This window comes from Ornithorhynchus anatinus, chromosome 17, assembly GCF_004115215.2.
Source record: "Ornithorhynchus anatinus isolate Pmale09 chromosome 17, mOrnAna1.pri.v4, whole genome shotgun sequence".
Classification (NCBI taxonomy): Eukaryota; Metazoa; Chordata; class Mammalia; order Monotremata; family Ornithorhynchidae; genus Ornithorhynchus; species Ornithorhynchus anatinus.
Window position 1 is genome coordinate 19,724,321 of NC_041744.1, and position 25,351 is coordinate 19,749,671.

The 25,351-nt window shown below is 61.5% G+C and overlaps 1 protein-coding gene across 1 annotated transcript; it reads right to left on the reverse strand.

Annotated features, from left to right (window-relative positions):
* Positions 1–1,064: 1,064 nt before the first annotated feature.
* Positions 1,065–24,537, reverse strand: CXADR (CXADR Ig-like cell adhesion molecule). The gene is made up of 7 exons (XM_029082039.2): positions 24,401–24,537; positions 11,723–11,892; positions 10,630–10,834; positions 9,830–9,985; positions 8,297–8,419; positions 5,957–6,095; positions 1,065–5,187 (listed from the first exon to the last, which is right to left on the reverse strand). The coding sequence occupies exons 1-7, from the start codon at positions 24,453–24,455 to the stop codon at positions 4,923–4,925; spliced, it is 1,113 nt and encodes a 370-aa protein (XP_028937872.1). The 5' UTR covers positions 24,456–24,537; the 3' UTR covers positions 1,065–4,922.
* Between the last annotated feature and the right edge of the window lie 814 nt (positions 24,538–25,351).

Genomic DNA, 25,351 nt, shown 5'->3' on the forward strand with positions numbered 1-25,351 from the left:
GGGGTTTTTTTTTCTTCGGACGGGGGAGAGGCAGTGCAGGAGAGTTTGAAAGCAGCGAGGAGGGAGCCATTGGAGAGTGAACAGTTGAAGAAGACGCTTAGGGAAGAAGGGACGGGGAGAGAGTCCTGATGAGGTGCAGAGGAATGGGGTCGGATGCGCGGGTGGAGGGAGTGGCTCTTTGAGAGGAGGCGGGTGATTTCCCCTAGAGATACCGCCGGGAAGGATAGGAGAGTCGGAGAGGGGGGCCGGGACGGGGGAGGGACCGAGGAGAGGCAGGGGAGATTGGGGGGAGCTCACGGCCGATAGCGTCGACGTGCCGAACGAAGGAGAGAGGGGTGCGGGAGAGGAGGCAAGTGAGACGGAGGGATTTCAGAGTCGGTGAAGGTAGAGTCGGTCACTGAGGAGACGGGAGCGCGCGTCCAAGTCGGTGAGGGCGCGAGGTGAAATCACGCTACGAGCCGAATCCCCGCCCCGGCCCCGCCACCCTCCTGCTCTCTAAACCGTCCAGCGCGGAGCTTACCTCGAGGGGGTCGCCCGGAGGGTCATCGCCCGAGCCGGGACAGGACGTTGCTTCCTCCCGCCGGGCGGCCGTTCTGCGCTCCCGAAGGCTCCGCGGCGCTTTCTCTTCGGGAGGTCGGACGGACAGCCGTCGGCCAATCCCGCCGGAGCCCGCCGCCGCCGCCTCGGGCTCCGCCGGGCCGCCCGAGTCCCACGGGGAATCGCGCTCCCGTCAGAGCCGGCCGCTTTCCACTGAGCCACGATGCCGGCACCCATCTCTGCCAAACCGATACGGGGGCTCCGCGCCCGGTCATTCGATCCTATTGAGTGCTCACCGTGTGCAGAGCACCGTACTAAGCGGCCGGGAGAGCCCGATCCAACAATAAAAAGGGGCTAGGGGGTGCAGGGCCAGATGAGCGATGAAAGCCTTTCAGCCCGGGGCGGGTTTTCGAGGATGAACCTTCAAGTCGCCCATTTGAGAGGAAAGGGAAAGTCGGCGGGACGGGGAGGAAGGATCCAGCGCGGCGGCGGGACGGAGACCCGGTGAAATGAAGCCACACCAAACGTCGACTTTCTAAGCGAGAGGTGGACGGGCCCACCTTCTCCCCCGATTTTATTTCAAAAAGTACACAAGGAGGTCACCAAACTAGAGCAAGTTTTTACAAAGGAGATTCTCACCAATTTCAATGCCTGCACCGAAATCCTTCGGCCGGAAGCCGGAATATAAAACCCCGTCGAAACCGATCGGCCGAATCGGTCCCGGGAGCCTTTCCCTCGGGGGCTGGTGGGTGCCCGCTTTGGGCGGGCTATCTATTGCTCAGATTTAAGGACCGGGCCCGTCGTCGGGGAAACGGGGGTGGGTGGGACGGGGACGGGGGTCGGTGGGGTGGGGGGGGGGGGGGCACGCTGGCCACAGAGCCTTTTGGGGAAAATGCTGGCTTGTGCCGCAGGAGCACCAAGCTCTCCGATCCAGAGGCTTCCATTAAAACTTGCCCGAAACAAACTAGTGAAGGGTACAAAGCACGGAGAACGTAATGAAGGGCTCTCGCTATACACGTAAATTCCACATGCCACATGGAGAAGAGTTAAAAAGGGAGCCGGCTCTCGTGTCTCTTCTACGAGACACCGCTTGGAGTTGGCTACCTAAAAGAAAGGCCTTTTGCCAGACTGGAATAAGGCATTTTTTTTAATGCACCAGGCCATTAAAAAACAATCCAAAACATTCATGTTATTTCCAAGTTTACCTGCATGCTTGCGCACACACACGCGCACACACACACACACACAAATCCCCCCCCCCCCCCCGCCCGTCCCCCACCCCTTGGGCAAGAATCATTTTAGCAACTTCTTGCACGAGATCTGCAACGAGTTGCGGATCATCGGGTTTCACGATATTTTTCAAGATACTTTAACTCTTACAACTGGCGGAAACCGGAGCCAGACGGACCCTCTTATTACGCGGGGTCTGACCATCCACCCAGACGAACACACACACACACACACACACACACACAGAGCACGCTTGTGGGTCACCAGATGTCTAGATTGCGGTCCAGAAAACGCCCCGTCTTCCCCACGCACCACCAAGCCCTGACCCGGCTCGAGACTCTCTCACCGCCTTCCTACACGTCCACGTTGCCCTAAGTGGCGAACGGCAGCTCCCCCGACCCGGCCTTCTCTTGCGGGGACGGGGCGGAGACCCGTGCCCCTGTCCACGGGGGCCTCAGAATCAACGTGCCATCTTGGGGAGAAAAAAAAACAAGGTGGGCAGCAACCCGGGCTCGTCGTCGATCGCCACGCTTCCCGGCCTCCCCGAATTCCGAAATGGCTAACGCTGCCAAATCCAGACGACGAGAACCGGAGGGAATCCCAAGCCGGAGCGTCGGTCGACCTTCAGGCTGCCGGGGCCGAGGGAAAGGGGAGCGGACGACTCGCGGTCGAGCGTCCGGTGCCGGCCGTGCCTTCTGATGGAAAAAGGATCACCTCCCGGATGGTTCTTGGGGACTGGAACTCGCCTTTTACCTTTTTATTCTTTAATCTGGAGCGAAAAGATCCAGGGTCTCCATCTCCTTACAAAAGGAATACCACGGGACTTGGAAAAAAAGACTAACGGCGGCCGGTCCGTGTACCCAGAGGCGTTGCACTTTTGAAAGTGAATTCGGCGACGCTTCCCTTCGAGGACCTCACTCTCCGGGCAAAAGGGGGTACTGACATCCCGTAAACGATCGCTCACCGGGCCGCCATAACCGGACTCGCTCACGAAACCGAAACCGTCGGACACGAGACGCCTAGCCTGAACAACTAGCAGAAGTGCCGGCGGCCAACCGACACGGGGCCGGAGGCCGAGTTTCCAGGCGGCCGGGGGTCCTGGAAGGCCCGCTCCGGAAACCGACACCGCACGCCCGTCTCGGTTACGGGCGGGATGACACGGAGGACGGCGGGGTGCGTCGTCCGGAGCCCGAGGGTAGAAGATCGGAGCCGTCTCCCGCGACTCCGACGCGTGCTCCGGGCTCTTCCCGGGCAGCTCTCCGGCACCAGGACGTCCCCGGTAGAGCGAAGGAGCGGCGGGCCGCGGAGGCTCGGGACCAAGGACCCCCGACGACGGGCGGTGGCGGGCCGGTGAAGCCGGACCGAGGCGGGTTGGCCTTTCCGAGGTTAAAAAGCGGCCCCGCGGACCCGCCGTCCGTCCGTCCGTCCGCCCGCCGGGCCGGGGGGAAGGGAGGGAGCGGCGGATCCGTCCGGCTCAGAAACGCCCCCGGCCCCTCCCCGCCCCCGAGACACCTGAGCCCTTTCAGCGGAGGACCACGTCCTGACCGACACTTAGGGGGGAAGGGCCCGGGGCCTAGTGGGATCACTCAGGACTGACCTCGCCGGCTGCACACACACCAAAAAAAACAAAACTAAACCAAGAAGTAACGCCAACCGGCACACTATATACACTCGCTAGATCCTTCTTGGGGAGGGATCTTCAGGAGGGGCCATCAAGATCCTCCTCCGGAGATCAGCGGTCCCTAGCCGGTTCGTCGACACATTGGGCGGTTCCACGGCGATCCTCGGCTTTTTGCTCCGGCTCGCTCGGAAGCGACGGACCTCCCGACAAGCGACAGTCCGATTCGTTCAGAGCAGCCGGAATCCCCCGCGGAGCCTCGAGTTCCCACGTCGCTGAGACGCCAGGCCTTCCCGCTATCGTCCCGAGGGTCGGGGGAGTGGGGGGGGGGAGGGGGGAACATCCGACCCGGCCGACCGCATTTTACAATCGAACCCTTTCTCTAAGTCGAACGTGAAGGGGGACAGCTCCCATTTGCGACATACGATTTTTTTTTTATACTCCCTGGTTTCTAGGACATCTAATCGATCGATCAAACATCCCTCCCGCGGCTCCAGGGCCGGGCAGACGGGTCGCCGGGGACGAGGCGGGGCCGGCGCGCGGGGATTCCGCGGCCCGCCCGACCTATCTAGCAACCGCGGCACCTCCTCTGGACCGAAGCGATTCACGTCGCCGTGTGAATTCGAGGGCCGAGCTCGGGCAGCAGAACCGGGAGGCCCCCTCGGACGGGAAGGGCCCCCTCCGTCATCCGACGCTTTCCGGTTTCCGGAAAAATCAACCGGACGCGTTGCTCTTCCACCGCGGCCCGGGGCGTCCGCGCCGCCGGCCCTCCCGCGGGCCTCCGGGGGGCGGCTCGCGACGCGGCTCCATAGATCGGGCGAAACGAGACGGTGCTAGTTTTCACTCGGGAGGGCGGGAGAAACGCCTACCGGCGGAGGAGCGGTCAAATCCAGGCCGGCCTCCGGGTCACCGGCCCCTCAGCCTCCCGGCGCTACGTTCAGCCGCCGCCGCCGCGACGGCTACCCCGTGGGACCGACCGTCGCCCCGTGGGCGGTGACCCAGAAGGCCGACGACACCCGCCGGCCCAGATGGGCTCCCGCCTCCGGGACGTCCCGTCCGAACGCTTTCGGGCCAGGGTATCCTTGGGGTGGGGGGGGGGGGGGGGAGAAAGGGGGAAAACAAAACCTCCGGATTGGCCCCGGGCAGGGCAGGCCACGCCGGGTCAGAGGCCCGCCCCGCCTCTTCCGCCGCCCGTAACCCGACGGCGAGGCAACGCGAGAGGCGCCCGGGAAGAGGAGGTGGACCGAGGAGATCGCCCCGGGGAGCCGCCGCTCGGCAGAAACTCCGACGCTTCTCCCGGGAAGTTCCATTTGCCCCCGGAGGCCGAATCGGACCCAACCTTCCGGGGAGGGAGAGACCGCCGGCGGTTCCCATTCGCTTATTTTCCTTATCGTTTTCGGGAGCTATTTTGAACGTGGGAGCAGAGTATTCGGAACGAGGTGGGGCGTTTTTTTACTTAAAACCTGCGGAGGGGCTAAAAAACTGGGGAATAAAAAAACAAGACAGAAAAAAGGAGAAGAGTCTCGTCGAGCGCGGCCTACACTATGGAGCCGTCCTTGCTCTGGGCCGGGATCATGACGGGCACGGCGCCCATCCTACTCAGATTCGGGGCGGCTACCTTGTTCAGCGGAAACGCCGGTTTCGGAGAAGGAGGCTCGAAGTCTTCGCTTGGAACCTGGTTGTACTGGGTCTTGGAGTAGCCTTCCATGTTGGAAGGAGACATGGACCCCAGGGACGAGTGGTTGCTGCCGACGTAACTGCGAGCCGTCGACGCGCGGCTCTTCGGGGGAGGGACGTCCTCTCTGCGGAAGGAGAGCCACGGGGCAGGTCAGCCCGAGGGCCGGATACCCCAGCCCTCCGCCGCAGGAAGCTCCGGGAGCCTCCACCCCGAACCCCACCCCCCGAGACGCGCCCGACCCGCGAAAGGCGCCGGGACCCACGGGGGTCTCCGTCTACGCGAGGCAGCGTGGCTCCGTGGAAAGAGCCCGGGCTTGGGAGTCAGAGGTCGTGGGTTCTAATCCCCGCCCTGCCACTCGGCGGCTGTGTGACTCCGGGCCAGTCGCCCGACTTCTCGGTGCCTCAGTCGGAGCGCGTGCCACTCCTAACGCACGTGTCACTTCTGACAGGCGAGACGTGCCGCTTCTGGCCCGCGCGTCAGAGACGGCACGTGTGCCAGAGACGACCCTCACGGCGAAACGGACGCGTCGGATGCGACGCGTCGCTCCGGGCGCAGGACGCGCGGCGGAAACGACACGTATGTTAAAAACGACCTGTGCCCGAGCGGTAGCTCCCTCCATCGAGGCCGGCGGTTCCACGAGGGACTCCGGGAAACCCCGTGGCCTCCCTCGCGCCCGGGGGCCGCCCCCCAGGGAGGCGCCGGGACCGGATGACGCTCGGCAAATACCCGGCTGTCAGCTCGGGGGGGCGGGCCGTCGCGCCGGTGGCTTTTTTCGTTCACTCGATGGTATTTATTGAGCGCTTAGTCCGCGCAGAGCACTGAACTAAGCGGTCGAATTGGCAATCCGGCAACAGATAGAGACGATCCCCGCCCGATGCCGGGCTCACAGTTACCTGATATCGTGCTGCACTTCTTTTTCGTACTTCTCCTCCTTCCGTTTCTTGCAGCAACAGAAGACGAGAAGGCCCAACAGCAACAGAGCCATCAGAGTCCCTATGACGGCGCCGGCGATCGTCCCGGCGGTATTCGAGGCTGGAATTCAGATTGAGGACACATTTTATTGGCCCACACGGGTCCGACCGTTGGCGGTCACGACGGGATCGAGGCACCTCGCCTCCTCGTGCTCCTCACTCAATCACGAATGGAGCCGGGTTGCGCCGTTTCCTCACCCACGGGATCGCAGAGGTGGAAGAAACGCATTTAGCTAAGCTGGGAGGTTGAACGGGTGGACTGAGGCCGTTTTTTTAGGTCATCCGAACAGCCTTCCGTACAAATTCGACATCAACCGACCGGGTACGGGAGAGGAGGGTTCTGGAAACCCGTATAACTGAAATCGCATCTATATTATACGGATTACCCAGGGCACAAGACGGCGTTGGAGGAGAAGCGTAGGACCCGCCTTCGTCGATATCCAACTGCGGGAGCTGAATGACAAGCACGACGTCGTTTCAAGCCTTAAGCCTGGTATTTATGAAGCGCCGGGGAGACGTCAAGCACCCGACGGGCACCCGATAAGCAGATATTCGATACGGCTCTAGGGTCCGTGACCCTCTTTAGACGCTGCTAAAAATCCCTAACTCCTTCCTCTAAAAAACCCATTACTGGTCTTTCATCTGTGAATTCATCCAGCCCCTCCTTGAAAACGCGATCGTTCTGGGCTTGCGCAACTTCGTGGGGTTACAAAAAATCCCATCTATTTAATCAACCGCCCGCTTAGGAAACGACCACGGCCGATCAGATAGGAGCGGTACGTGCCCCACAGACCTAGCCCGATAATCTGCCGAGCGGATCCATTTCCAAACACCCGCCGTCCCAAAGAGGTAAATAACCTACAGAAATGAGCTTAAGAAACAAAAGGAGAAAAACCAGTTGCGGCCAAAGAGCATCTCTGAAAAGCGCATGAACGATAAACCGAGAAACGAAAACAAAAAACGGTTCCAGCCCAAGATCTCACGCCCCTGGGGACGCCGTAGACCCCCGTGGAGTCCGCCTCTTAAAAAGATGCCAGATGGGAGCTGGAAGAGGAACAGGCAAAGGGCCACCCGGGATAACAGGTGGGATGGATCCGATTCCCCACGGGGAGGGGGCGAGAATCTGGCCGTTCACCAAATCCCACGACGATGCGGGGGCGGGGGAAAGGTGGGTTCGAAAGAAACACTCCTTCGCGCCGGGATCGAGCCGCGGGGTGTGGTTTAAGACGCGCTCCCCTGAAGCGGACGCGCTCGGAGGTGAGGTTTTCGTCCTCCAAATCAACCGGTGGTATTTACTGAGCGCTTACCGCCTACGGAGCAGGGTCCTGAGCCCTCGGGAGAGTACGAGGGTACGGTGGACCTGCTCCTCGCCCGAAGGAGCTCACGGTCTAAGACGGGGAGCCGGGCGTTAAAATGAATTACAGGCTGGGAGACGACGGCAGAGTTTAAGGATACGGACCCGGGTGCTGTGGGGCTGAGGGCGGGGTGACTATCGCGTGATTAAGGGGTACGGATCAAAGTACACAGGTAACGCGGAAGGGAGGGCGAGTAGGAGAAGTGGGCGTAGTTGGGGAAGGGCTCTTGGAGGAGGTGCGATTTTAGGGTGGCTTTGAGGATGAGGGGAGTAGTGGTCGCTCGGGTGGGAAGAGTGAGGGAGGTTGAGGGCCAGGAGGAGGACGCGGGCAAGGTGTCGGCACGGAGCTAGAAGAAGTCGGAGTACAGAGAGCAGGTCGGCTTTAGGAAAGAGAAGCGTCACGGTTCGTCCGAGAGGTCGGGTAGGAGGGGAAGAGCCGCCCGAACACCTTAAAACCGACGCGGGCTCGTCCCCTAGACCGGAAGCTCTCCGTGGGCGGGGAACAGACCCGTCTCCCAACCCTGGCAAACTGTGTTCTCCCGAGCTCTTAGGCCAGTGCTCATAAATGTCGGCGACGACGCCCCCGCCGATCGGGACGAGGGGAGGAGGGGCCCGTCGGAAGGCGGTGGCTTCCGGAGGAGCAGGTCGGAGATCTTCTCCTACCACAGCGGGCGGGAAGCCTGGGGAATTACCGCCAGGAGATGTCCGGCAGGTTCAAAAGGGCCCGGACGATTGACGGATAAGTGATCCGCGACGGGGATGACCGAGGGGGACGTCGAGGACGGTGGCCGGTGCGCCGTCCCTCCAAGCGACGGGAGGCGGGATGCCGCCCCGCTCCCGTTGGCGCCCGACAGACACTCCCGACCCGCCGCGCTCTCGGGGACGGGCGCGGGAGAGCGGCCACTTACGGGGAACGACGTCCAGCCGAAGGAGGCATTCGTCGGAACCGACTCTGTTTCGCACCACACACCTGTAGGTCCCGGAGTACTCCCGAGTAGCGTTCTTCACATTAATAACCGGAGAGGTCATTTCTGGTGGAAAAAGCACGCCAGGCTCGTATCGTCCGGGGAACGACGATGATAATATCATGACGGTATTTAAGTGCATATTGTGGCCGGGCACGGCGCCGAGCGCTGGGGTGGATCCGAGCAAACGGACACGGTCCCACGTGGGGCTCACCGTCTCGATCCCCATTTTACAGATGAGGTAACCGAGGCCCGGAGAAGTGAAGCGCGACTCGCCCAAGGTCACGACGCAGACGAGAGGCTTGGCTTTTCCCGCTAGCGCCCTGGCTCCCGCCCGACCGGTCTGGTAACTCATCCCCGCCCAAGCTAGGAACGGCAGCCGGGGGAAGAACGCTTCCCCGCTGCTTCTGCTCATCTCCGCCCGGCCTCCCCAGTCTCTTTCTCATCCGTTCGGAACGACGGGCGGCTTGGTTCTTCAAAAGCGCCGCAACCTGGAACGGGGGTGCAGAGGGAAGACTGACGGACTGGCTTCCCCGGTCCGAGGCCCGCCTCCTGCCATCTCCGCCCGCCACAGGGTCGCCCGTTCACCCTCGATCCGGCCGCGTCGGCCGGCCGGCCGACCCCTCGAGGGCCGGAGTTCTTCTTCGGAACCCCCCCCCCGTGGTAACTGAGTCGGGGGCTCTCGGGCAGAGCTGGAATCTGCCGAGTTTTCGGGTTCTTTTTGGAAAACAAGGAGATGTTCTCCTCTTTTCTAGGCCTACAGATCCATCAAGTGAGCGGGTGCTCCTCCTTCCCCTTCTTACTCAAGTCACTTCACTTCTCTGTGCCTCAGTTACCTCCTCTGTAAAATGGGGATTGAGACCGTGAGCCCCATGCGGGACAGGGACTGTGCCTGACCTGATTACCGTGTCTCTACCCCAGCACTCAGAACTGTGCCTGGCACAGAGAATCACAATTAACGAGTATCACAGTTATTACAACTATTATTAATGACGATGACGGCATTTGTTATACACTTACATGTGCCAAGCAGTGCTCTGAGCGCTGGGGTAGATACAAGGTAAGCGAGCTCACAATCTTCACCCCCATCTGACGGATGGGGGAACTGAGGGTGGCCTGCCCGAGGTCTCGCGGCGGAAAAGGGGCGGAGTCGGGATCAGAACCCACGGCCCGACTCCCGAGCCCGGGCTCTTGCCACTGAGCCGCGCTGCAATACGAGCTCCCTAGTCAACACGCCCTCACTTTTCTCATTTCTCTGCTCCTCCTAAATTTACCGGGCACTTTAGCGAGCGCTTATCACCCACCGGCCCCGTACGGGGCTGAACGGATTACAGCGCCGGCTCCGGGGGGAACCCGGAGCCCCCAGGACGCGGCTCTTCCCGCGTAGGTGCCGGTCCCGGTCCCCGGCCTGCCGGGCGAGCCCGGAGGGCAGACCCGCCTCCGACGCCGAGCGGCCCGGTCGGCCCCGCTACCTACCCGCCAACCACGGCGTGGGGAAGCGCTCCGCGGGGGGGAGCCTCTGCCATTCGAACTGCAGCGGCGCGGAAGCTTCCGGCGACTCGCACCGCATCTTGAAGTCGCTCCCGATCTCCTGCGGTCCTTCCACGGAGCATCGCGTCCCTGTGGGCTTAACTGACCGAGACGCGGCAGCCGTCAGCCTCCCCTCCCAGCCTGGCCCCCCCGGAACACGCGCGTCGCCCTCGGGCGAGGCCCGAAATAAGGTTCCCGCCGGAGCGGCGACGCTGCCCGGCGCCGAAGTCCACCCCTTAGAGCCACTTCGAGGCTACAGCGGCCCTTACGCGTTTCAAAGGCGGGCGGCTCTCTTCCGCGCTTAGCACAGTGCTCCGCGCACAGTAAGCGCTCGAGGATCGACGTCAGGATCGCGTCTACCAACTCTCGTTTCAGTGGACTCTCCCGAGCGCTCCGTACGGCGCCCCGCACGCGGTAAGCGCCAAAACCGGGGAGGGATGAAAAACACATCTGTCGGGATCATCTATCCTATCCTCTATCCTTCCGAGCGCTTAGTACAGTGAGCAAACAGTAAGCGCAAACGCATTCATTCAATCGCATTTATTGAGCGCTGACTGGGTGCAGAGCGCTCGTTCTAAGCGCAAACACTAGTGAGGGACGAAAAACACCTGTCGGGATCATCCCTGCCAATTCCACTGTTCCGGACTACTCCCGAGCAGTCAGCGCAGTACCCCAGCACAGGAAGCGTTCGATACGTATCGCCGACGGTCCCGCGGATACGGGACGACGGATCCCAAAGATCTTACCGAGGACGGAGAGCTGGATCTTGCTGCTGTGGACCCCGGGGGCCTTCTTCACTTTGCACTGGTACGTGCCGATGTCGGACAACTGTAAATCGGTCACGTTTATGGAGGCGTCGCCGGATTGGGGATCGCTGTCCGTAAAGTGTACCCGGCCGCTCATTTCTTTGTAGTAGTCGGCAAAAATTCTGCCTCCGGAATAAAAGATGATCTAAAGGGAGAGGAAAGGAAAAGATCGCTTTCGCGGACCGTTTCTGCTACCCAGAGAGCGGGCGGGGAAGGTGACGTGAGGGCAGGTCCGTCCCCTGGGGGTGAGTGGGGCCTCGCCAATCAATTTCCAGCCTGGGATCCGTTCACTGATATTTGAGCGCTTCCTGTACGCAGAGCGCTGTGCTGAGCGCTTTGGAGAGGACAACGTAAACAAGCAAGAGAAACGGTCCCCGCCCACGACGGGCGGAAGCCGGAATGAATTCGGAGCCCAGACGTTCTAGAGAGAGCGAGCCCCACAAGCGGAGAATTCGGGAGAGGGCTAATGATAATAATGGCATTTATTAAGCACCGAAGGGAAGGATTGTACGCTGGATTTTTTTTCCCAACGGATTGGACGCCGCCTCCGGGAAATGCTGCCGGAGAGATGAGCCACGGTATCGGTCGAGAGATACCTGACGCCTGACATCCTCATCGTGCTGAACACCAAATCACCGAAGTTCCCCTTCCCATCCCAGAGCTGTCGCTGTCGCTGTCGCTATCTGGTCTTTTTTTTTTTTTTTTCTCCGCGGTATTTCTTACGCACTCACTATGTGCCAGGCACTGCACTAAGGGCTGAGGCGGAGACAGGCTCATCGGATTGGACGCGGTTCCCGTCCCACTTGGGGCTCACGGTTTTAACCCCCCCTTTACGGATGAGGTAACTGAGGTCCAGGGAAGTGAAGCGGCTTGTCCAAGGTCACACAGCCGGGATTAGAACCCGGGTCCTTGTGCCTCCCAGGCCCGGGCTCTACCCGCTGCGCTGCCTCCCAACGGGTCTTGGGCTCCGTGACTTGACTTCCCCAGAAGCTTCGACACACGGCCGCTCCTCCCGCCCGTCGGGGACTCTCACCATCTGATCCACCTTGAGATTATCGGGCAGGGATAGGACCCACTCGATGTCCAGCGGCCCCTGATCTTCCGTGGCGAGCGTGTACTTGCACGGCAAATGAACGGTGTCTCCTTTGGCCTTCTCGATCAGACTGGCGTCGGGGGGGAGTATCCTCAGACACCCGGTGAGGCCTGGAAGAGAGGAACGATGGTGAGCCCGTTATCCGGCGGGCCCGCGGCGATGCGGCGACGCATCCGAGGGCGGCTGGCGGGAAGCCCGCCGCCCGCTCCTTTGAGGAGACGTCCTATTAAGCGCGGGGGCAAATTCTCTCCCTGACTTCATCCCTGGGTGGATGAAGAACCACCGACGGGTGGAACCCGGGCAGAGGAACCCGTTCCAGTCACGGTGGCTCACGCGGCGGCCCGTAAACGCCGGCCTCTGCCAGGCGGGGGTCCCCCCCGGGGCGCCGAGTTCAACAGTGAGCAAGCCAACAAGTCCCTCCTCCTGCCAGTCAGATAATTACTCTCCCCCACTTCAAAGCATCGTCGAAGGCCCACCTCCTCCAAGAAGCCTTCCCTGACTAAGCCCCCCCCTCCTCCGCCCTCTTCTGCGTCGCCCTGACTCGCTCCCGTCATTTATCCCCCCTCCCGTCCCCTCCCGTTGCTTCCCGGACCCCACCGCTAAACCACAGACACGTTCCCCGCCCACGCCGAGCTCGCAGTCTAGAGAGCTAATGCCATTTCTGTTACGGTGCCAGCGGGTACCACTCGAAACCTCGCCTGAGAACCGGCGGCGACCCAAGTGTTCTGCGAAAGGTCGGGGAGGCAGCACGCTAAATCGCACGGAGTTAAATTAGTTTGGGGGGCCTGGGGTTATCCTGAAGCCCCCCAGCGACGAATACCAAGCCAGGCGCAGAGAGGGTGCCCGGAGCCCATTAACGGCGACTGAAGCCCCGAGGAGAGGAATTGGCCGTCTTCCCTTTCTGTCCAGTTTAGGTATAGAGAGCCTGTAATTTGTAAACGGACGGCGGGCTCTGAGGACAAAATTCCTTAGCGTGGGACACTTAAATCCTCTGTCTGTGGAGAAAGGGGTGAAAAGCAAACAAACAGAACGAGCCACCCATCAATGGACTCCCGAAATATTACCCTCAGGGAAGCGACGTGAGCACGCGAGGTCCCTGCAAAAGAGATAACCCCCCCCCCAACCCTGCCGCTTCTCCTCCCGGCTCAAGCTAACCCGTGCTCTCTCCCTCTGGAAGGTAGGGTCGGGAAGATTACAAAAATAGCCGAAGTGTTTGCGGGAGGCGGCGCTTCCCGCACCCTGAATTCTTGCAACCTCAAAGACGGCGCGCGGTGCCTGTGGGGAGACTGGCTCCTCTCCAAAACTTTGGCCGGGAGCGGCGTCACCCTTTCAAGGGAATTTCGACCAGTTTCCGAGGGCTCATCCACTAGTTCTTGGCTCTGTACCTCTGGCTGGGACCGAGCGAGGGCTCTAACCAAGTCTGTAGGGAACAATTATTCAGACGGTTTCCTAGCGACGCTTGACCTCGTTACTCGGAGAAAGAGTTATCGAGTAGAGGAGCATGCCGCGGGGCCTGATGAAAGCGCAGAAGATAAACCGGGGGGTGGGGGGAGGCTCAACCCTCCTCCTGGAATGTCTCCCTACCCCGATCCGCATCCTCTGGCCGCAAAACGTTCGCCTACTGGGTTTCAAAGACCTTCGCTCTAAGAAGGACGGGTGAGACACGGGGGTTCGGCAAGAACCCCCGAAGACGTAACCTAACGCGCCGCTCGGGGAGGGACGCCGAAGATCGGTCCCGCGCCCTATCTCACGGGAGCCGAGACGGCTCTGACGCCGGGGAGAGGAGGCCGGCCCTCCGGCGGGGCCCTCGGCTCTATCCCTCTGCCCGAAGAGGAAGCGGAGCGTGGCGAGGGGTCTCCGGGACCACCTGAGTGGAGGCCCGACGCCGGAGCGGTAACGATAACCGTGGCATTTGTTCAGTGTTTACCGGGCGCCGGGCGCTGTTCTAAGACCGGGGTAGACACGAGGTAATCGGGTTGGACACAGTCCCCGTCCCCTGTGGGGCTCACCGTCTTAATCCCCATTATACGGATGACGTAACTGAGACCCAGAGAAGTGGCTTGCCCCAAGTCCCGCAGCAGGAAAGCGGCGGAGCCGGGATCGGAATCCAGGTCCTTCTCCCGCACCCCCGGGCCCGTGCCCTATCCGCCGGGCCTCGCCGCTTCTTGGCGGGGGTCGGGCGGCTCTAAGCTCTTCGGGGTGATCTCCCCGCGCTGGACTGTAAGCTCCCCGAGGGCAGGGATCACACCCGCCGGCTACACCGTACCCGCCCCTAGAAGACCGTGAGCCCGTCATCGGGCAGGGACTGTCTCTATCCGCTGCCGAACTGCCCATTCCAAGCGCTCAGTACGGTGCTCTGCACGTAGTGAGAGCTCAATAAATACTATCGAATGAGTACCACCGAACGAAAACCGGGCCCGGCGACACGGTCTTCCCTGCCAAAGGATCCAACGCTGCCTCGGCCGCTCCGTTCCGCTTCTCGGGGGGCCGGCGATAAAGTGTGGCCGGATGATTCCTAAAATAGGTCGGAGGTGCCCCGGAGCCCGGCCCCGCGGGGGGAGGGGCCCTCCTGAGGGCCGTCCCGGGGAAGACACAGGCACCTGTGTTCTCCTCCGCCACCAGAGGCGACACGACACGACGCAGACGGAGTCTCCGGAGGCCGGGCCGGGCCTCAGCCCGGCCGGCCGGTTCTCCGGGCTGGGCTGGGCCCGCCCGGCCCCGCCCCGCCCCGCCGGGTCGGCTCTGGTGACGCCTCTCCGACACGCCCTCCCTCCCGCTCCCTCCTCTTCGTTTTCACCTCCCCCGCAAGTCTCCTTTGCGTGATCTCTTATCCCGGCCTCCCGTGAGGCCCGCCTACAGAGCGCCCGAGGCCCAAGCGCGCTACCGCGACACGTTTTTCGGGGCCGTCCCCGATCATTTCGCTTCTTCCTCCTCGGATCCCCCCGGCACCATTCTCCCACGCGAAGAAAACGAAAACCGCACAGAGCACAGTTTCTACCCCATCCCACTGTGCTTGCCTTCACTCGGCCACGAGAGTCTCTTTCCCAGAAGCGAGCTCGGCCCTCCCACGCAAACACGCCCCTTTCGGATGAGCCCAGGGCACAGATCCCACGTCCGCACACCGGAAGGGTTTTACGTACTCTACTCCCCTCCCCAGGCCGAATGCTCTCCTCGGTCTCTGGGGGTCGGAGAGGGCACGCAAATCACGCTTCCCGAGGGCGCACGGGTCACTTCTCGCTCGGTTTCCCTCTGGGGTCAAGAGAATTAGGAGAAATCGAAACAGATTAGAGAACCAGCTACGGTAAACTCCCACCGCGCGATCCAAAGGTGACCCACCCCTGACTTCCAAAGTAACCCGAGGACTCCCTGCCCTCGGACTGAGCAGCAGTGTGGGCTAGTGGAAAGAGCACGAGGCCGCGAGGCGGTGGACCGGGGTTCTAACCCCAGCTCTGCCCCGACTGCTGTGTGACCCCGGGAAAGTCACTTCACCTCCCTGGGCTTCAATTCCCTCTTCTCCCTCCGATTTAGACAGCGAGCCCCACGCTGGGCCTGATCTTCGTCCCCTCTAGATGGGAGCCTCGTTGTGGGCAGGAAATGGGTCTGTCATACCGTGCTCGCGCGCTCGGCGTTGTGCTCCGCACAGGGGAAGCGCTCAACCCCACGCCGAAAACGTGCTCCAGACGAGTCCATCTTAGTGACGCTGTCAGAAATCCGACCGACAGCTCACCTCCGCGCTCCCGAGGCGAATGCTGGCCGCCCGAACTAAGTGCTCTCCCCCGTGTTTGACCCAGTTTACTGAAAACATGGGATACGAGGGATCCCATCCAACCTGTACTTGCAAAGGACATGACCTAAGACACAATTAATCCCTTTTGTTCTTTTCCACCCTCAGCAATTACCCTCACAAGCATTAATTCCTTTGATATAACAGTGACTTGCGCTTGTCTACACGTAAAACGTCCCCCGCCGCCCCCGCAACCACACACGGGGGGGACCGACCGGTCCGGGACGCGGATTTCCGATCCGACGGTCCAGCCGGCCGAGCGGCCCGCGGGGCGTCCCGGGCCTCACTTGATTCTCTCGGGAGGCGACTCCCAGGAGGAAACGGCCCAGGCGCCCTGGAAATCCGCGGACGCCGGGAGGAACGGAATCGTCCCCCCTCGACCGGAGGGGAATCGCCCGATCGGCACCGAGAGGCGTCTCGCAAGCCGCGTGGCGTAAGAACGAGAGCCGGGCCCCGCCGGGTCCGCCGGCCACGCGCGGGGAAGCCGGGAGTGAACTTCGCTCGGCTCTCCGGTGACCCGTTTCGGATCTGTCACCCGCGAGTCGATCCCGACCCTTCCCGGGCCTGTCGAAGGCTTCGGTGCATCCGGCTTCCTGGGGGTAACTCGTCCCACCTGCTCCTTGACGGTCCCGCCGAGCCGTCCTGGCAAAGGGGGGCTCGGTGGACGACGACCGTTTCCGCCCCGTCGACGGCACGCGTTTGAAACGGGAGCCGGGGTACATCTCGGGAGAGCGACATTGAAGCGGCCCGCTGGAAAGAGCCCGGGCCCGGGAGCCAGAGGACCTGGGTTCCGATCCCGGCTCTGCCAAACGCTCACCGCGTGACTTTGGGTGAGTCGCTTCACTTCTCCGGGCCCCGGTCCTCCTCCTCTCCCTCCTACTTAGATTACGGGAACCTCGTAGGGGACAGATCCGCACAGGACCGGGCCTATGCCCAACCCAGTTCACTTACATCTACCCCGGCCTCGGAAGCGCTTAAACACCATTTAAAAAAAAAAAAAAAAACCCGACACACTGGAAACTCGCTGGCGCACAGAGGGAGGAGGCCCCAGAACGTGTCCAAAATGGAAGTCCCCCGAACGGCGAGGTACAGACTCGCTTCGAAATAGCCTGGCTTGATTCCACCCTAATCCGGTGAACTCCTCACCTCCGTCTGTGGCGTCCGACTGAGCGGAACCTGCTTAAGTCCTTGACTTCTCTGAGACCGGCCGGCGGCCGACTGGAGAGAGCCTCCAGCTTCCTGTTTTCCCGCTCTCTCCCGGCTGAGCACCTAGGGAAACCTTCCCTTGGGAGGGATGCAGATTCAAACCAAGCGGTACCACCTGATGGAGGAGTTCGCTTATCCGCCAACCACGGGAAGCCGGGCTGCTGTGCTTCCCGAGGCCGCGAAGGTGGGAGGAGCGAGGCGTTCAGACCGTGCGCCCGTCACTGGGCGGGGATCGTCTCCATCTGCTGCCCAACTGTCCATTCCAGGCGCTTAGTCCAGCGCTCTGCACATAGTAAGCGCTCAATAAATACCGTTGAACGAATAAGGGGTCCGACCCGGCAGGAGGAGACAGCCGGATGACCAGAGCGTGAAGACGGCACCCCTCCGACGGCCCAAAGCGGCCCGACGGTGATCCCGGAGGAGAGGTCGGAGGCCGGACCTCCGCCTCCGTCGGACATCCTCGATCCGGGAGGGTCTGCGGGCCGGTAGCGGGGGAGCTGGACTGGCCCGCGGCCACGGGCCCCGTGACGTCGGCTCGCTGCCAGCTCACCGGCCTAGCTCGTGCCTGTGGGGCCCCGGGGAAGGTGAGAGGTCGGGGGCCGGTGCGCCCGGCCGGCTCCGGCCCCTCTTCCCCCGACGGGGAGCCCGGGCCGGGCTCCGGGCGCCCGCTATCGCAGCCTGGGCCGCGACACCTCCCGAAAAAGAGCTCCGGGCGAGCAGGGGGCGAAAACTGGGACGCGCGACCGGGAAGAAATAGCAACGCAGCTGGGGAGCCCAACGGGAAGCCCAAGTGAGGTCCCCGGGGCTAGTGTAAGTCCTTTCACTTTTCTGGGCCTGAGTTTCGCTATTTACAAATACCTACCCTCCCGTTCGGTGAAAACATAATAAAATGCTGTGTACACAAATCCTCTCCCCTCCCGCTCCACCCACAATCACCGTGGGCAGAACAGGTGCCAACGCAACTGGGCATGCGGGATAAAATGTCTCTCCCCTTTCACTCTCAGCCTATCGAATGAGAATAACAACAGTTATAACGCTTAAGCGCTTAATACGGGCCACGGAGGAATCTAAGCAGTTGGGGAGACACACGCTAGTCGGGCTGGACACGGTCCCCGTCCCACATGGGGCTCACACTGGCAAACCCCATTTTACAGATGAGGTGACCGAGGCCTAATGAAGTTGTGACCTGCCCCGGATGACGCAGCGGCCAGACGGCGGAGCCGGGATTAGAACCCAGTTCCTTTGGACTCCCGGGCTCCTGCTCTATCCACCAGGCCTTGCTGTGCGGTCTTGGGCAGGTCACTTCGCTTCTCTGTGCCTCAATTAACTCACCTGTAAAATGGAGAATTTAAACTGCGAGCTCCGTGTGGGTCAGGGACTGGAACCTGATGGCCTTGTAACTATCCCAGCACTCAGCACGGTGCCTGGCACATAGTAAGCGCTTAGCAAATACAGACTGTGGGCTCGTGGTGGGCAGGAATGTGTCTGCTGTTATACTGTACTCTCCCAAACGCTCAGGAGAGTGTTTTGCGCCCGGTAAGCACTCGATCGATGCGACTGAATGAGTTTTAAAAAATAATGGCAAGAGACACATTTAGAATTCGGGTCCTCCGGACTTAAGGTCGTTGCGGGCAGGGAATCCGTCTGTTGATTGTTATGTTTTACTCTCCCAAGCGCTCAGTACGGTGCTCTGTACACAGTAAGCGCTCAATAGATACGACTGACTGACTTCTTCCATCACAGTCCTCTAGGTGGTAAGTCTGTCACGGTCAGGGAACGTGTCTACCAGCTGTTACGCCGCCTTCTCCCGAGCGCCTAGTACAGTCTCCGCACGTAAGGGCTCAATAGACACCACTGATGGATCGAGAGGAACCGCCCAGAAGCAACACGTGTCCGCTGCGTCACCTCGGATAAGTCATCTCACTTCCCTGCGCCTCAGTTACCTCATGTGTAAGTAAAATGGGGGTCGAGACTGAGATCCCCACGTGGAACGGGGACTGTGCCCAACCCGGTTCGCTTGCATCCGTCCCGGCGCTCAGTACGCCGTGTGGCCCAAAGTGAGCACTTAAAAAATACCGGAATCATCATCAGGAACAGCTCTCCCCATCAAAAGCCTAACTTGGACCTATCGCCGGAGTGGAGTTTTAGCTATGATTCCCAACGCCACCCCCTTCGGTCTCCCCGATGTGACGAGAAGAGCCATCGGGACTCTCCTGGCGGCTACACGGGCCGGGGAGTCGGACGGTCACGGGTTCTAATCCCGACTCTGCCACTCGCCTGCCGCGTGACCCCGGGCAAATCACTTTACTTCTCTGCGCCTCAGTTCCCACGTCTTTAAAACGGGGATTGAGTCCGCGAGCCCCTCGTGGGACAGGGACTGGGTCCGACCCGATTTACCTGTATCTCCCCCCACCCCCGGCATCTAGTACAGTGTCCGACGCACAGTAAGCACTTAAATACCACGATTAGGATTATCCACCTCGCTAAGAGTTTTGGGAAGGGGAGAGCGGGTGAAAAACCAGAGGTGGACCGAGGTCCTCAGACTTCAGAAAAAGCCAAACCCCCCTTCCTTCCCTCCCGACCCTTCCCGGCGGAGGGTGGGCGAGGAGAACGGGCCCCGGACACTCCGGTGCCACTACGCAACGGAGTCTCAAGCTGATTAAGCATCACATTGTGAGAACACAAAGGCCGCGCCACAATGAAATGAATGAGCGGAGCCAGATGGGCCCGGGTCCCAGCCCGCTGGCTCGGCCGATACCGTCGGCAAATGGACGCTTTCGGGCTCGCCTGCTGGACGGAGAAGAATAATTACGGTCCACGGGAAACGCAAGACGACGACCGGCGCTAGGAATACATTTCGTCAAAGGGCAGCTCGGAAAACACGAGGCCCATCGGGCGGAGGGTTCGGCCTTCCGGAAAAGAGGAGCCTTTTTCGGAAACGTGTACTCCAGCTAGCAATCCGAGGATAGTATCCTAAGTGAGTGTACACGGGATGGGTGTGCTATTAAAAAAAAAAAAAATAAAAAAAACACGGACCTCACCCCTCGCCAAAACTTAAACATATTAACCCCGGTCCCAAAGTCAAGCTTAATCAAGATAAGTCACCCATTGGCCCGGAACTTTTCATCCCCATAAATGTGTGGGAGAGATTGATGACGGTTCAAAGTCCGATCGCTTACGGCCGGAATGTAACTCTGTCAAGGCCTAGGGATCGATCTTCCCCGTGACCCGCAGCGCTCCCCCTGCCCTGCACGGGCCAGTCCGATCACGGCCCTTGTTTTTCTGATTGTTCCTTCACGTGTCCCGAAGCCGAACTCCCGTTTTCTTCCCCAAGATACGCGACTCATCGGGGTTCCCGGGGTGGGGAAGAGGGGGACCTTCAGAACCCGGAAAGGGACAAAACGACAGAGACCGCGGGCGGAGGAACAAGAGGCTAGGCCGTTACGGAAGAAGGGAGGGAGGAAGAGATCTTCACGGAGAGGAAAGGAAAAGGAACCGGGAAAGAGGAGGAAGAGCCACAGCCTCTATCTAAACCGGACGGAGACCCGTCCCTGGGCTGGTTTTATATAAAATATTGCTGTCGAAAAGGATCCGGAGTTCTAGGAAAGGGACAGCCCCGTATCGAATCCATCTCGCCTTAAAACACCCGTCGCTAACCGGAGTCGGTCTCTGCTCGGCTCTGGTTTCCGTCAACCGACAAAACGTCAGCGCTTTTAAACCTTTCCAAAGCATCGGTTAAAAAATATCTGCACTTGAAAGCAGAGGGAGTTTAAGGGAATTTGGCTGGGCTTCAGAAGTCAAAAACGGAGCAAAAATGAGAAGCGGCGGGGCTCGGTGGGAAGAGCGCGGGCCCGCGAGTCAGAAGGACCTGGGTTCTAATCCCGGCTCTGTCACTGTCTGCAGGGTGACCTCGGGCAAGTTACTTCACTGGCCCTCGGTTATCTCACTTGCAAAATGGGAATGAAGAGTGAACCCCAGGGGGGTCGGGGACCGTGCCCCCCCGATTAACCTCTCTCTACCCCAGCGCTTAGAACCGCGAGGCCGGACAACGCTCCTTGGGATCGGACCTCTTCCCTTTCCCCAGTTTTGCATCATCGGTCTTTCGCACACGGGTAGGGGACAGGGCTCACTCTGCATCGAGAGGACTTTGTGAGGTAACGGAAAGGGCTTTCAAATCAGAGGCAGGCCCCTAATCTGAACCATCTCCCCCGGAATCCCTACCGACGGGCTCCCGAAGCACCTCCGTTCACGACCCGGGTGACCACGGGCCCCTCCTCCCCTGGAACCCTCCTCTCTCCCAGAGCTCTGACCGCCTAAGAGCTGATTTTTCCGAGGGAAGGCCGGAGAATTGGCCCCTCTGCTTCCGTGGCCGGCACGCGGAGCTAACGGCCCGGGACAAGACCTCGGCACCCTCCTATCCGCAGCTAAAGCCTCATTTTCCCCTTTTCCCTCTGCTCCTCCACCTCTCCCTTCCCATCCCCACGGCACCGTACTCGTCCGCTCGACCGTATATATTTTCGTCACCCTATTTATTTTGTTAATGAATTGTACGTCGCCTCGATTCTATTTAGTCGCCATCGGTTTTTACGAGACGTTCTTCCCCTCGACGCTGTTTAGTGCCATCGTTCTCGTCCGTCCGTCTCCCCCGATCGGACCGTGAGCCCGTCAGACGGCAGGGACCGTCTCTATCTGTTGCCGACTTGTTCATCCCAAGCGCTTAGTACAGTGCTCTGCACATAGTAAGCGCTCAATAAATACTATTGAATGAAGGAATGAATGGAACGACCTCTCGAGGGTCTTGCGGTTCTCCCAAACATCTAGAGGTGCTCGATAAACACGCTCGGGTCAATATTAAGAGGTGGCGCTGCGGTAGATACATAATAATGACGACGATGGCATCTGTTAAGCACTTACTACGTGCCAGGCACCGCTCTGGGTCCCCGGCACAACCCAACGACCCCTAATTTCCTCTGGACACCTTTCCTCATCAAAGGAAACGGGGATCGTTCAGCCGGGGCGGATGGTGGTGCAAAGTGAGGCGGGGAATCTCCAAGTGTCCGGAGGGGCCGTCAAGCCACGGAAAACGCTCCGGGAAAGCTGGGGACCCCAACCGGTCTCCCAGAGGGCATCCGGCAGTGAGGCTCGGGTGGACCCGTGTGGTCATCGGACGACGGGGAAGGCGGGGAAGTCTTCCCCTTCTCCGGGGCAGGCTCGGGGGATGGCCTCGAACGCCCCAATCCGGCCGTGGCACGGGGGCTCAAAGGGTCCCGGCTGTCGCGAGAGCCCACCGGGCAGCGGGGGGGGGCCCAACGGATGGCTGCGTCCACCACCTCCGGACCCCAAATGCCAGAGCCGGCCCACCCGACCCACCCCTCGGACTCCGGTTTGAAGCAGAGCCAGGACCGGGGCTCTCTTCTCGTCCCCCGCCCCGAAACTGACTGGGAACCCAGTGGGAGTTCCCTGGGCCTTGCCAGATTCCCAGGAGGAGCAAAAGTTCATCCTCCTCCTCCCCTGGAGCGGGGGGAGATGGATGGATCTGTCCCTCCCCCGGCTCCCTCGGCCTGAAGACGCTTCGTCCTCCACCCTACGAGAAACCTCAGGCCGGTGTCTCCCGGGTGAAGTCGTCGGCTATCTGCCGGACCCCTACTTTCCGGTTCCTAGCTTTCCGAGACTTCTACTTATCGGCACCCTTCGAGCCCATATTGCCGACCTACAGAGATTTTTGATTTGAGAAAGGGGAGGTCCCCCTCCGGTAACAACTTTTCTAAAAGAGGAACGGCTTTTCTCCCCCCAGAGGACTGGAGCTTTCTCTCCGCCCACGTCCCTCTCTTTAGATCGCTCTGCCCTGGGTGTTTTTTGACATTTCTACTGTGAGCGGGAGAATCTTTTTTTCTGATTCGTCAAGCCCAGGTTACCGAAAAAACAACTCCCCAGTTACGAGTTCGGGTTCCTCGTTGCTGGTGGGAACGGGTTTTGGAAAAGTTTACGCCGACCGACCGCGTCTTTATGGGTGTAAAAAACCCAATCCAGCTAGGTGTCCGGATGAAGAGATAAGGCTCTCCAAAGCTGGAAAACGGAATCCCGATCCCGTGAGTAATGCCCGGGGCGGCCACGGCAACAATGGAAATTAACATTTCGACAGGAAACGGAGAGGACCATCCCGATCCCGCCGAAAGGCCCTCTTCCTAACTCGCGATTCCCAGGTGCTCCAGGCCCATCCCGATCCGGTGGAAGGGCCGTTCTTCGTTCGATGGCATTTACTGAGTCCTTACCGCGTGCGGGGCACTGCGCTAAGCGCTTGGAGTCCGGAGTTCTTCCCAGCCCGGGGGGGGCGGGCGCGGGGATGATTATCAGGTCGGGTTTGGGCCGCCAAGTGCTTCCAGGCCTCTTTTTGGCCGCCAAGTGGTTCCAGGCCTTTCCCGGCCCTCGCCCCGCCCTCGGGCCGACTGTACTTGCCGAGCGCTTAGGACGGTGCTCTGCACACGGTGGGCGCTCGGGAAATCCGACTGGATGGCTGGATTTGGGGCCCGGGGAGGGATTTCCCCGGACACCTGGCTTCTCCTCCTCCTTCCCCCCCCGCAGTGGGGTGGGCGCGGGCCCCGGCTCTGGGGGTCCGGGCGACCCCTTAAAGCAACGCCAGGGAGGTCGAGGGTCCCCGGGAGGGAAGGGTCAGGCCCCCCACCCCCTCACAATCCCCTCCTCGGCCCTCGGGCCCCCCTCCACAGACCTCCCTCCCTTGCAGCCCCCCAACCCCTCTCACCCCATAGTACCCCCTCCTCGGCTCACAATCCCCTTCCTCAACCCCTCTCCCTCCCTCCAGACCCCCCTCCGTCGCAGTCCCCTCCTCCTCGGCCCCCAACCCCTCTCCCTCTTTGGATGCCTCCCTTCCAGCCCCCTCCTCCTCCTCCTCCTCCAACCCCTCTCCCTCCCTGTAGAGCCCCCTCCTCAGTCCACAATCCCCTTCCTCGACCCCCTCCCTCCCTCCCTCGCAGCCCCCTCCTCCTCAGCCCCAATCCCCTTCCTCAACCCCCTCTCCTTTCCTACAGAGCTCCCTCCTCAACCCCTCTCCCTCAGCCCCCTCCTCCTCCTCCACTCACAATCCCCTCCCTCAACCCCCTCCCTCCCTACAGAGCCCCCTCTTGCAGCCCCCCTCCCTCCTCCTCAGCTCCCAATCCCCCTCCTCAGCCCCGACCCCTCTCCCTCCCTACAGACCTCCCTCCCTGGCAGCCCCCTCCTCAACCCCCAAGCCCCCTCCCTCCTTACAGGCCTCCCCCTTGCGGCCCCCCCCTCCTCCACCCACAATCCCCTTCCTCAACCCCTCTCCCTCCCTAAGGAGCTCCCCCTTGGAGCCCCCTCCTCCTCCACCCACAATCCCCTTCCTCAACCCCCAGCCCTCTCCCTCGCTCTACAGATTCCTCCCTTGCAGCCCCCTCCTCCTCCTCCTCGCCCCCTTGCAACCTCCTCTCCCCCTTGCAACCCCCTTCTCCTCCCCTCTCTTGCAATCCCTCCCCCCTTGCAACCCCCTTCTCCTCCCCTCTTTGCAATCCCCCCCTCCCCATTGTTCCCCGGGGCAGGTCCTGGACGGGGAGGAGCGGGGGCGGTGGGGGGGGCGGGGGGGGGTCTCTCACCCAGGATCCCGCCGAGGAGCAGCAGGAGCGGGGGGATGCGCGGGCGGGGGTCCATGGCGACGGGGCGTCGGGGCAGGTCCCGGGCGGCGGTCAGGTCTCCCCCCGGCGCGCGGCTCCACCTCGGCCCCGCCCCTCTCCACCCCCCAGCAGGTGAATCCGCGTCACTTCCGGGGGCGGGGCCTCGCCGGCCGCCGGCGTTCCCATGACGACCGGGGGCGGCCCCTCCTCGGCGCCCCCTGTCGGCCGCCCGCCCCACCGCCCCCTGCCTCCCTCCCTCCCTCCCTTCCATCGCAGGCACCGAGCCCCGGCTACCAGCACCGTGTGGGTACCGGTTAAGCGCTCACTACGTGCCCAGCACCGTTCTAAGCGCTGGGGGAGAGGCGGGGTCAGCAGGTGGTCCCACGGGGGGCTCCCAGTCTTCATCCCCATCCCGCCCAGGAGGTCACCGAGGCCCAGGGAAGCCAAGTGACTGGCCCACGGTCACGCGGATGGCGGGCGGCGGGGCCGGGATTAGGCGCTTACTAATGAACCTCATAATGTTGGTATCGGTTAAGCGCTCACTACGTGCCCAGCACCGTTCTAAGCGCTGGGGGAGAGGCGGGGTCAGCAGGTGGTCCCACGGGGGGCTCCCAGTCTTCATCCCCATCCCGCCCAGGAGGTCACCGAGGCCCAGGGAAGCCAAGTGACTGGCCCACGGTCACGCGGATGGCGGGCGGCGGGGCCGGGATTAGGCGCTTACTAATGAACCTCATAATGTTGGTATCGGTTAAGCGCTCACTACGTGCCCAGCACCGTTCTAAGCGCTGGGGGAGATCCCGAGACATCAGGTGGTCCCACGGGGGGGGTCCCAGTCTTCATCCCCATCCCGCAGAGGAGGTCACCGAGGCCCAGGGAAGCCAAGTGACTGGCCCACGGTCTCGCGGATGGCGGGGCCGGGATTAGGCGCTTACT

Bases quoted from the DNA above. Each gene is read 5' to 3' on its own strand.
- CXADR (XM_029082039.2), bottom strand. From the start codon at position 24,455: ATGGACCCCCGCCCGCGCATCCCCCCGCTCCTGCTGCTCCTCGGCGGG. The intron at 10,835-11,722 runs GTGAGAGTCCCC...CTCTCCCTTTAG, and splicing joins ATCTCAAGGTGGATCAGATG to ATCATCTTTTATTCCGGAGG. The intron at 5,188-5,956 runs GTAACTGTGAGC...CTCCTTCCGCAG, and splicing joins GAAGTGCAGCACGATATCAG to AGAGGACGTCCCTCCCCCGA.